General features: G+C 46.1%; 1 protein-coding gene across 11 annotated transcripts in view; it reads right to left on the reverse strand.

The window, feature by feature from the left end:
- Nedd4l (NEDD4 like E3 ubiquitin protein ligase) overlaps positions 1-12,365 on the reverse strand; it is a 317,780-nt gene that overhangs the window by 42,379 nt on the left and 263,036 nt on the right. For 8 of the 11 annotated variants that reach the window (XM_060377162.1, XM_060377161.1, XM_060377167.1 and 5 more), the window contains 6 exons: positions 10,813-10,948; positions 9,596-9,772; positions 7,142-7,216; positions 5,481-5,540; positions 1,011-1,142; positions 435-554 (listed from right to left, as the gene is read on the reverse strand). In XM_060377162.1, the coding sequence (XP_060233145.1) occupies positions 435-554; positions 1,011-1,142; positions 5,481-5,540; positions 7,142-7,216; positions 9,596-9,772; positions 10,813-10,948 (700 nt within the window). The remainder of the gene's footprint in view (positions 1-434; positions 555-1,010; positions 1,143-5,480; positions 5,541-7,141; positions 7,217-9,595; positions 9,773-10,812; positions 10,949-12,365) is intronic. The other 3 variants (XM_060377163.1, XM_060377159.1, XM_060377160.1) reach the window with 2 other exon arrangements.

A 12,365-nucleotide genomic window follows, 5' to 3' on the forward strand; every position in this document is an offset into this window, starting at 1 on the left:
AGATGAAAATACACATCTGAAGCATGTACCCACACGATGGAAGACCCTACGTCAAAGAAAATATGAACAAAGCAACAACCATGTTATAAAACTCAACGGAAGCGTTGCTGTTCAGAGGAATTACGAGTGCTGATGAGGTAGCAGGCAAGAAGGAGCAAACACAACAGGGACGGCACAAGTTCAACAGAGAGAGCGCCAGTCACCACGCATGGCGCCAGCCAAATGAGAATGAAGACTGTGACAGAGTCCAGAATGTTAGCTGGGCGAGACACAGAAGCCCGTGGGCAGTCTGCATGGAGCAGAGGCTTCACCACCAGCGCACGACTGCTCAGCGTGGAGCTGCCTGAGAAGCAAAGTCCGGTTTAGAGAGAAGAGAGAGTGAAGAGAAGCCACAGGACAGAGATGACCCTGGTTAGGCGAGGCAGCCTTCTCACCTCCAGTGGGGCAGAGAGAGTTACTGTTGGCGAGCTGAGGCTACGAGGCCGGCGGATCTGAGGCTCGGCTAGGTGGTTGTTACTGTTTGTGGCTGATCCCGAGGCACCATCTTCTGCAAGCTATTTTGGAGGCAAAAACAAGTTAGCTTTGTTTGAGGATGTCCCTGTGTGTGATTAGGAGCCCGAGCCCCAACAGCAACACACACAGCCATAATAAGAGGTCTGGCCTGTCTAAGGCATGGAGGAAATAATTAAACCTAATAATGGGGGGGCAAAGATGGGAGACACATTCAAGAGACATCACAATGAATCACCGGCCAATGTAAAAACTAGCCTTGGGGAAAAAGAGGGATGTGGGAAAGGGGAAGGGGGCTACCCACTGCCATAAGCTCACTTTCTGAAAGTTATATGTATCCAAGGACCAAAGTCCTCCTCAGGCAAATATTCTACTGAGAGTAACGCAAGTCTTTGGGGAGAGTCTGCCTTAAACGCAGGCCATGAACACCGGGGCAGGATGCTGTGACTGCCTCTCAGCTGCTAAGGCCCTCCAGCCTGGGATGTCGGTGATCTTCATACCTGCATTATTGGTCGAGTCCAAGTGGTGGTTCGATTGTTATGATTGACATAGTATGTGCGCCCCTTAGCGTCTTTTCTTTCTTCCCAGCCTGAAGGTAGGCCCGGCGTGGTATGTACATAGGCCACTGATGGCTGTGCAAGAAATTATTATTATTTAAAAACTAGAATTTGTTCTCTGATCAGGTTAATAAAGTTACATAAACTAGAAATTATATTTCTCTGGGCAAGACAAGTTAATGCTGTTTGTACAGGGGGAAAACACACCCACAAAAAAAAAAAAAAAAAAAAAAAACCAAAAACCCAGACAGAATCAAAACAAAACCCACAATCCACAAACAAAGAGTATCTGGTATTGGGAAAGAGACTGACTCTAAGAGTTTCAAGTCTCCCGGGAGATAGAAGGGACCCACATTTTGACAGAATCGTCTCTTAGGCTCTGAGGTGTTAAATACGAAGGGTCTGCAGATGAAGAGAATGGAGCATAACCCGGTCCGGCTGCTAAACCACACAGCTCAAAAGGGAATTTCAAGCTGCCCAGTGCTCACGCCACTGGAGGGAGGCTCTAGATGCTCCCACACAGCTGGCTACCCACACATGCTCAGCACAGTTCTTCCTGAGGCCCTGGGCACACAAAATGTCAGGGCAAGATGCGACCCAGGGGCTCTCCTCTGACTTGCACTCTGGTCTGGGGACATAATGTCAAGGAGCCCTATCATGCTTATGCTCCCCAGCCCGGGAGGTCCCCAGGGAAGGATCCACGGAGCCCCATACTACACGCTGTGTTTACACTGGTCTGATGACACAGATGGTCTGTGATGTCTTGTTTGGACTATAATTGGATAGCACAGATTACATCTTTTTTTTTTTTTTTTTTTTAATTTGACACAGGGTTTCAGGATGTAGCCTTGGCTGGCCTAGAACTCACATGTAAACCTTGAGCACATAGGAAGCCTGCCTCTACCTCCACAGTGCTGGGATTAAAGGTGCGTGTCATCATAACCAGCATGAATTCCATCTTTGAATATAATGAATTGCTGTGACTCTGGCTTGTGTAAGAAGCAGCCAGAGAAACGTAGTCTGGGTGAACAGGTACTTGAATATACAGGATGGCTGAATGACTGGCAGCAAAGGGATATGCCCAGGGATAGAACTAGCCTAGGAATGCCTGCATCCATTTGTGCTGGAGAAGCAACGCTGTAGGGGAGATGCTCAGAAAGACAGTACCTACCAGGGCCACCAAGACTTCTGGAAGGCTCAACAACAGGAGCCCTTCCCCAGTGGGGTCCTCAAGTCCCTCAGCCAGTGCTTTCTTGGATTAGGCTGATCATGTGACTTTTCTCTTCTTTCTGTCCTGCCCTAGCTTCCCTGCTTGCTAACTAGTCTGGTGACAACAATCACAGCCACAGAGTCCACCTCAGTGGCCCTGGGGCCTTGAGTTAGAGGAAGAAAGAACATGTATATTGCATTTACTAAGGATTATGACTGAAGAAGCCCCCTCCATCTGCGTCCCACGCCCAACAGCACAGTCCAAAAAAATCAACCTGAAAAGTGACCGGGGAGCAACTGACTCAGCGGTTATTTCTAAACTGTGTTTATCAGGCAAGGAGAACATATGTGTGCGGAACCATCCTGCTAAAAACGCAGCAGCCAGTTCCTTGAGCTTTTTCTAGGTAAGTCCTAAAGGATAAAGGAAGTCCAAGAACAACTAACCATGCAGCATCCTGAATCCAGGAGCGAGACCAACTAAGACCAACTGAGAGAGGCAAGGCTTTTATGAGCCTTAAGGACAGACCAAGTGGTCCACAGCCTAAATGGAGGACACCAACAACAAAGCCCTACCTCTCTTCAAGCGTTTTCATCTACACTGGCCAGGAGCCTGGTCTGATCAACTGTCACCTAAACAAATAATCAATAATTTTGGCAAAAAAACCATTTTGACTTACTATGGCTTCTATGACCAAAATGGCTTTAACTTACATGGAATAGTAAATGGCACTTGTTCCTTTTCTCCTTTCTTGATGAGTTATGTTTTAAGGAGAGGCAGTTTCGTATGTTCTCAGAAAACTCAGTTCTAGAAACAGTAAGACTTTAACAAACAAACAGCGATGACCTTCCTGGAACAGATACTTTCGAAGCCACTGACAAACCTAATGAGTTAGATGTGTCATGATCTCAGAGCTAAACTGTCAGCTGCAGGAATTTCCTGCAATCTGCAGTTAGCAGGACTAGTTACACAGAGGAGGATAGGAACAGAGAGAATACTGAACGTGTCTAAAATGATTGTCCTCTTTTCTGCTGGGACTGGGATGGGCAAGTGGTAATTTAGCTGCATCTACGTGAGACCCTGTTATTAAAATGTTTCTTGACAGCGTCCTCTCAAAATGAGCATGTAGAGGCTGTGCTGATGACTCCGTTTATTACTGAAACATGCCCATCCAGAACACATGACCAGCAATGACAGCTCTGTGGAAGAGGCCCAAGCTCGGGGCCAAATGGTTAGAGTTTTATTACTGTATGTGAATGACAGTATGCTTCAGACTACCTCCAGAAACAAGTTAGGCAGTCCAAACACAAGTTGAACTCAGCCTTTCATTTTTCATCCACAATCAAATCTACTGCAGAGTCTTATGATTTCAAATGGGCATTCACTACAGCTTCATGGGGGCTGTGTTCCACTACCTAGAACCAGGTCATGCTGAAACTGAGAAAGTCTGACTGTCCTTTGACACCGAACATCACAGACTCCGTGACTCACCCAGACCCTGCCGTGGTGGTATCCCAGGATATTTTTAGAAATCAATTCAGGGAAGATCAAAGGACATTGCTCTCACGCTCTTCCTATCTGAGAGGGAGAGCCCTGGGGCAGCCTGTAAGAAAGTGACACTGGTGTCCAGGCTTCTGCCATAAATCAAAAGGTCACGGTTCCTCAGATGAGGATCAGCGCTTTATCGGGAGGACTGCTACACAGACGGGATGGTTACCACAGCACGGTGGACTGTGTGGGAATGCCACTCAACGTGGGAAATGTGTATGAGTGGTGCTGCATTTCCCCCACTGACTGCTGATTATTAACAGAGCTGAGGAAAATCAACCTAAGTTAAGAATGGCTGTCTGAAAAACCATGCTGTTTCCCCCCCTAAATAAAACAAGGCGGCACCCACGTGTGTAACTGCAGCACACGCATGCTTTTGAGGGCACAGGGAAGAGCGAGGTGACACTTTATAGGAAATTTCTGCCCGGCATATGCACCAAAGAGGAGCTCAGAGGGAAAAGCTCTGAGCGGCAAATAGAGAGGATGGGAAGGAAATGGACTTGGCCCTTCCAAACTTGTGTAGGTACTGAGAAAATACTGATGGAGGAGCGCACACACGCAAGAAAAAGGGATGAAAAGGGCTGTCCCAGAGCCACGTGGAGTCTGCTACTGTAGCAGTTTAGTTTGCTCTGTCATTTCCCATCACTTGCCATCGTGACACTCCGAAGCTATAAGCAGGTTGCAAATCCAAGTAAATGTAACAACAGATGAGACCTCAAGAGGACGCTTACGTGGATAACCAGACAAAACCATCCCACGGGAATGGTCTGCTTTGTAGCTCACTCCACTACTCTCAGAGAAATTGCCAACACACAGTCGGAGGTCAACTAGCTCATGTACACTTCTTTGAATTTTGCTGGAGATGGAGCCTGGTGCTCCAATAAGCGGGAGTGGCTTAGCAACCTTATGCTGTGCTCACTGACTGCCAATTTGAGTTTCCTTTGTGGAATACTGAGTGCTAAACATCCTTCAGGAAATCAGGTTAAAGTTACTCACAAATAACAGGCAGCCACTAGGGCACGTGCAACAAAGGTGAAACAATAAAGTTCTTCAAATAGTCATCTAAGCTACAAATACGGGCTGGCCAGACTTCAAGGATCAAGTAGAACACACCGAAAGCAACTAGTCAAATGTAAGTTATAAATAAGAGTGAACACTATTAATCAAAACCGGAAGATAATAACAACCATGGTGGATACTTCCATCGGAGATCCAGAAAATCTGGTCCCCTGTTTCAATAAAAATGTGTGGGAAGTAGAGAGGAGTACAGTGCATCTCTCACACCTGGACCCAAATGCACAGCCCTGAGTGAGTCCTATGGCTTCTCTAGCTTAACCAAGTGTTCAACAGCAAGAGAAAGCTCACTCACTAGGAGCAAAGGCGCTGACAACACTATATTGGAAGTGCTTGGATCAAGCACTTAACCTGGCTTGATGGCACTTCTAAGTGAATTACACAGGATTAAGAATGGCTCCATTTTACCCAGTACCTTTGAAGAACCCAAAATAAGATGTTTAAGGTAAGAAACACGTGTGTCTCTGTACCGCACTGAAGCTGACCTTATTTTGAACACGGGAGGGAGCATGTTCATCATAACCCAAATAATAAACTACCCCCACAGACTTTCACCATTCGCCTTCGATAACTTGTGTCATTACCGTTGATTCCTCACCACCCGTGACAGTTGACGAACGCGCTCGCCTACTTGGGGTGCTGGGCTGTTAAATGATAATGTGCGTCAGTAACATGTATTTGGGGGGCCGTCCATTGCTTAGCGAATCAGGAATCACTGCTGTGGTGATGCTGTGGCAGGTGACGTGAGATCAGTGTCCCCAATACCCGCCTTGTCCAAATGAAGCTGAGCACACATCAGTGACCAGTAGCCAAGAGAAAGCACAGCATGGACCTTCTCTGTACCATTATGTCACACCCCAAAGAAGCTCAGGCTGCGTCCTTGATAGGGGTGACTAACAGTGACTTCAAGTGCGATGTTTTGTACTCCACAGTGCAAAATTTAGCAGATTCTTACATCTGCAAATCTCAAAGAGGCCACTGGTGGTCAGTGACTGCACAGCATCATAGGAACAAAGGGAGAGTCAGTTTCCAGGCAAAGAGGCTCTGTGGCAAATAAAACTGACGCTGATTTTGAAGAGGAGAGCGAGAGCAATTTCTAAAAAATCATTAGGTTGAGAAGGGTCCCCACCAGTTCATCATAGTCTGCTGTTCTGCTTTGGGAGGTCTGTGCTGAATCCATCTCAGCTTATTACGAAGCCAGCCTATATGGTGGACTCTCCAACCGAATTTATTATTTTGGCTGGTATATATCACTTCGTGTTGTAACTAAAAAATAGCAAAACTTAAGCAAAAACGTCCTTTGAAGTCAGGTAAAAAGTATATAAGAGCGACGGTTTAAAAAAAAATTTAAAACCTGTTGCCTGTCTTCAAGTTTATCCACAATGAATGGAGTCATAAAAGAGGATTTGCAGCAATTAAAAAATATGGGTTTGGTGGCTCATGCCTGCAACCTCAGCATTCAAGAGGGAGAAGTAGGAGACTGTTGTAAGCTTGAGGCTAGCCTGGAGCATATAATCAGAGTTCCAAGCTGGCCTGGGCTATAACCCCACAAAAACAAACAAATAAAAGGCCAAAGTCAAACGCAATACTTAAAACCACAGAATATTTTCACCTCCCAAAGAAGAAACAAATTTAAGTAAATTATTTCTTGTGAGGCAAAGCTCATGTGCCCTCCAATTTGATAACCACTTTAGCATATATTGAATACCAAAAACCTTCTGCCAAGCCCATGTGCGCTCAGACTTATCACAGCTGTAGGACAGAGGGAGCAAATGGCAGCTGATTCTTCATTCTCGGAGCTGCCTTTTCAGTTAGCACAGTTGCTCTGTGGAGCTGAGAGTTTTGGCCATAGGCAGAGGAGAAAAAAACAAAAAACAAAAAACAAAACAAAACAAAAAACCTGTCTCACTGGAAGAGTTCTTCCTGATCAATTTACAGGTTAAGCTACCTGGACCACAGCTTCTGAATAAACCACAAAGTTTCAGTCATATAGGCTCTTCAGAAATGCATACCCTTGAGTATGTGTTTTTATGCAAGTTTTTAGCCTTTTGGGAGCTCGGCTGGCAGTTAGGATTCTGAGTTGGAAAGTCAAGATTCACTCGGAAAATTTCACATGTCCTGCTTATATGGTGAGCGGGTATACACAGGAAAAACTCTTTCAGCAGCCCTGAAGATTTTAAATCAAAGCCAAAAAACAAAACAAAACAAAAAAACCGGCTGAGGACTGGAACTGAGTGTTTGTTACCGGTGGTAGATGGGCCTGCTCAGCAACGGTGTCCGTGACACTGCAGGACCGGAGTCTGGACGAGGGCTCTCTCTGCTGCAGGGGAGGGAAAGAGGAGCGCTGTGAGAAAGACTGTCCTCCTTGCACTGCTCTGTGACGTCAGGAGGCATCAAACACTACCTTTCTCAGAGCAATGGCAGCTCTCCTTACAGAGCTCTGCTTCAATTCACAATGTTTTCCAGCAGACCAGGATTAGTAATAATAATAATAATAATAATAATAATAATAATAATAATAACAACAACAACAATAATAATAATGAGGCCAATATTATTGATAGGGAAAAGAGGCCACCATAACATTGAAGAGTAACAAGAGGGCAGCGGTCTTATACACTCCCTGGGATGCAAGCTCTGGGCAAATTCTCAAGTGCGAGGAAGAAAAGGCGGCACTTGGCTCTTTACCAGCTACTAGCACTGGTCACCCAGAGCTAGCTGAGCTGCATGACCACCTGCACACAGTGGGAGAACAGCACCCCTCCTCCCTGTGAGGGACTAGGGGTTTGTATTTATCTTCCCAGTGGAACTCCAGTACAGAACACACGAGGAGCAGGGGAGTGTGGCAAACCCAAAGTCACCGCTGTGTGCCGCACGTGATGCTCCTCTAACTTGCTTGAATTCTACGTGGTTTGAGAAAGCCTCCCTCATAGATCTGAGCAAAGATCCTAGAAGGCCACAGGCAGAAGGTTCCTTGCTAGCATGCTTATCCATGGTACAGCTTGTGGCAGGCGTGACTTCTAACAAGGTCAGGCAAAGCTCTGGGCAGTGTGAAGGAGTCATTTATGAGTAAAAAGTTCACCTGTTGCCCTTGAATACAGAATGGCCTTGAGCATGAACATTGGGCGGGGAGGGGGGGTACCCTAAGGATTTGCGATCACACCTGGGTCTTAAGGAAATGCCACGCTTCTGGAAGTACTAAATACAAGAGCTCCCTACTCTAATGCTAATTTATATCAACAAAGAAAACTAGGAATTTTTTCTCACATGGTTTATAGAAATGGTATACAGCTGCTGTAATTCCTGCAAGTCTTTCGTTGATACATTTTAAATACATGGTTTTGTGGCTTATGCTGTTTCCATAGCAACAGTTTTACCAATTCAGATACCTCATATAGGCAACCTCTTTTCTATCCACTTAGTACTAAATTTTCATCTCAGTGGTATTTCTCTTTTTGAAAAACATTCATAGAATTTTAATGTGAAAGTACATTATGAAGTAATCACTGCAACCCATGCAACAGGGGCCAATAGTTTCTTTTAAAAGAAGAACGCCACCATCGAAGGACTAATAATTTTGTACTTAGTGGCTTTTTAATATTCTATGTAGCCCTCCTATCATTTACACTCAGTATGCCCATAATAACGATTATCATATGAGAGCGCCATTTCCAACACGGTGGCAACCCTCACTCACTCTAGTACATCTCTGAGCTGTACTGGATGGCTTGAGGAACACGTGTGTGCACTTGGTCCTAATTCTGTACACACACGAGAATGTTCTGTGGGTTTCCCCTGCAGTTTTGCACTGTCAAATGCCAAGCTCCTTGTGTCTGACTTCATTCCTTCTCACTTATCTGACACTTCTAGAAAGCATTTCTCAAGAACCCAGGTTAAGAGTCTTGATGTCAGAGCCACGGTTTCGTACTTTTTCTCCTTAAGAGCTCACATACTGGGTGTCTGGGTATCTTCTACCTCATCAAGCTTTGCCAGGGACAATCACTTATGGAATGGAAAGGTGAGTAGGGTGTGAGTTTAGAACATTGGTTGGAAGGCTCTAAGGCTCCCGATTCTCAACAGGAAAACCACCTTCATGAGGAACATACTATTTTCATGAGCCTTTTGGATGGGAAAGAAATCCTACAAGTTTAAAGCTAGGAATTAAAAAAAAAATCATAGAATCTTAATTCTTTGAAATTTTTACAGACAAGGAAGAGCTGATGATACGCCACTTCTTTCTAAAGCAAGCAAACAAACAAACAAAGAAACAAACAAACAAAAAAAGTTTACCTGCCAGGGCTAACCTTCATATAGGCCTGCCTCTCCTACAGAAGGAGTTACTCTGGGGAGCCTGGGCTGACTGGGAGGAGAAGACCCTTGGCCAGTGGCTCTCAATCTTCCTATTGTTAGAGACCTTTTATAAAGTTCCTCATACTGTGGTGACCCCCAAACATAAAAGTTATTTCACTGCTACTTCATAACTGGACTATTTTGCTGCTGTTATAAATCCTAATGTAAATATCGGAGATGCGGGATTTCTGGTATGTGACCCCTGTGAAAGGGTGGCTTCAGCCCCAAGTGGGTGGCAACCTGCAGGTTGAGAACCACAGCCCTTAGCTATTATCTGCACCAAGAGTTTCCTGAGGCAACAAGGAAGGACTGACCCCTGCTCAGCTTGTTTAACAGGACCGTGACTTACAATCAGAGAGCTGAACTGTTCCCCATTGGAGTCTGGAGTGATCTGCAACCTTCTGCTCAGTTCTTCAGACAGCTCCTGGGGGCTGGTCCGAGACACTGGGGAGGCAGGAGGTGGGGGCAGGGCCAGGCTGAGAGAGTCCCCTGCCATGTTCACTTCCTCGGAAATGGTCTCCCAAGGCTTTGGAGGAATCAGACACTAGGGTGAGTACTAAGAACTGGGGATTTTACCTGTCTTCCCCGAAATAAAACACACAACTTTCACAAGCACCAGGGTAACTGTACTAGCACCTACTTAGCCTGAGGTACAAAATCCTCAGGATAGGCACAGGGCCACTGTCCCAACTAACAGACTGGGAAACTTCACTGAGAGCAACTTGCTGACACAAGCAGTCAACTGAGGGGCATGGCCACAGCGTGAAAAAGAAGGCTGGTGTGGCCACAGCATGAAGAAGAAGGCGGGCTCGGTGGCCACAATCTTACTCCTGTGGATATACACTCTGCCAGCCTCTGTTACAAATGGATTAGAAACACCTCAAGAATTTACAAGGAATTTTCATGTAGCTGCTCTTGAAGAACACTCAGTGAGTCTACTGTGGAACCACTAACTTGGCTGTTCTAATACCGGTCACTGCAACGTTTTGTGAAGGCCTTCCTAACACAAGGTCAAACCGAAGGTCAGAGTCATCAAGTTGAGGCTACCTCTGCTTCGCTGCTTAATTCATCCCCTTTCTCAGTATGCACAGTTAGGTCTTTATAAAAGATAGTTATGAATACTCCTATTAACTCAGACTTGCACACGTTTTGGTTGGTAACCCCTCCTAGCATGTCACGCAGTTCATTAGAGACCTGCCCACGACTCCCAAAAAGTGACAGAGTGCACTGAATTCCTCAAAAAAGACAACTTTAGTGTTGCTTCATGAGAGTGGTTAGATCCTGGGGAAAACCAATCACTCAGCGAAAACACGTAAGACTTTCACAGCAGAAATAATGTTCCTCGGGTTATAGTTCTACAAGTCACTGGACATGACAAAACATGGGTTTCCCAAGCAATTTTCTACGTTAATTAATACGCAGATGTGAATCAATTAGTTATGAGGCCACCATCTTCACATTCAATACCCAGTTCACTGGGAGGAAAAAAACAGGATACAGAATCACCCCGGGGCATCCTGGGAAGACGGAGCTGCTTCAGCTCAACGACATCTCTGGCCATCATACCTCAGGGCCCTCTCCACCGCCTTCGGAGGCCTCGGGCTCCAAATCTTCACTGATGTGCCTGCGGGAGCGGAAGCGCCGGTGTGCAGCCTCCTGGTTGATCTGCCGGATGTTATTGTCTGACTCGGAGGACACGTCCCTGAAAGGTGGGTGGATGGGAGGGTATGAGAAGGGAAGGGGTAGAAGGGGTGTTCAGAAGTAGTCCTCCAACTGTCTAAGCCTCGCTGTGGGCAACACTCTAATACCTCATCGTCAAACACAGACACAGAGCAACCAAATACGGGAACTCTTCCATTGCTTTCTGGGCTCCGCCACACTTCAGTCTCACCCTAAGCCCACAAAAGCAGCTTCAGTGGTTTTTGAACTGCAGTTGTATAAGAGTTAGGGCATCTTTCAGACACACTTTTACACACCCATCCCACTGCATCCACGGGGGATGGGCTGCAGAGCCCTCCCTATCCCCACATATTTATTTCAAAATCCTACACGTTCAGTCCCTAATGCAGAATGGTGTTGTTTGTATAGGACACACACACAACTTCCTGCATGGTTTAAATCACCGGTAGGTGATGTACAATACCTCACACAGTGAAAACAGCATACAAACAACTTTACTGCACTGCCTAGGGAAGGAAGATGAGGACAAACCACAGCTCAGGCTCAGCACAGGCCTAACATTTTCCTCAACAGTTTTGGTCTGGGCTGGCTCAACCCACAGGTATGGATGCGGTGAGGAGGGAGAGACGTCCATCCCTCAAGCTGCGCTTCAGTACTTAAGAGAGAAGAGAAATCCACGTCCCTCAGTGACAAACTCAGTCTGTGACAAACCAGTCCTCTGGAAGGAAGCGACAATCAAGCTCACACATGCAGTCTGTCAGCAGGTCCCTCCTGGGTCTAGCCAGCAGTGACAAAGCAGCGAAGCTGGGTCACCAGCAGCTGAGTGAGGGCTACCAACAGCACACACTCAAGGCTGACATCCCAAGGGGAGGCCTCCTGAGCTACGTGACTTACTTTCTGCGGCTCTCTGTTTCATTTTGACAATCGACCTCACATCACAGCCCCCTTCCCCAACAACCCACCTCTGAGAATCCACATGAGCAGCAGGAGCTGACCTCCCAAATGAGCCTGGACTTGAAGACCATGGTCCGGCCACACCCTGCTTATTTGCTTTGTCACATGAGGTTTTTAAGTTAGGACCCGAGTTAAGAACTCATCCTTCAAAACAACTCAATCGACTGCATCTTAAAAACATTTTGCATGTGTGATAGTGATGGCCCTTTGTGGGGAAGCAGCAGCTGGCTGTTTCTGAAGTGTAAGTCTAAACGTTCTTCAGAGACACTTGCAAGCACGTTCGATCCGAATGCACTCAGGTCGCCAGGCCTGTGAGGAAAAGGCCTTTATTCTCTGGGCCATCTTGGCCTCCCCTTTGCCGCGACACATATGACGTAATGATGACCCAAACCACAGAGATATGGCTAGGAAACTGGGAGGTGTACTGAGTATTTTATAATCAAAAGCTTAATACGAGCATTTCTGCTTACGAGGTTTCATCTTAA

This window comes from Meriones unguiculatus, chromosome 2 (genome assembly GCF_030254825.1).
Source record: "Meriones unguiculatus strain TT.TT164.6M chromosome 2, Bangor_MerUng_6.1, whole genome shotgun sequence".
Lineage (NCBI taxonomy): Eukaryota > Metazoa > Chordata > Mammalia > Rodentia > Muridae > Meriones > Meriones unguiculatus.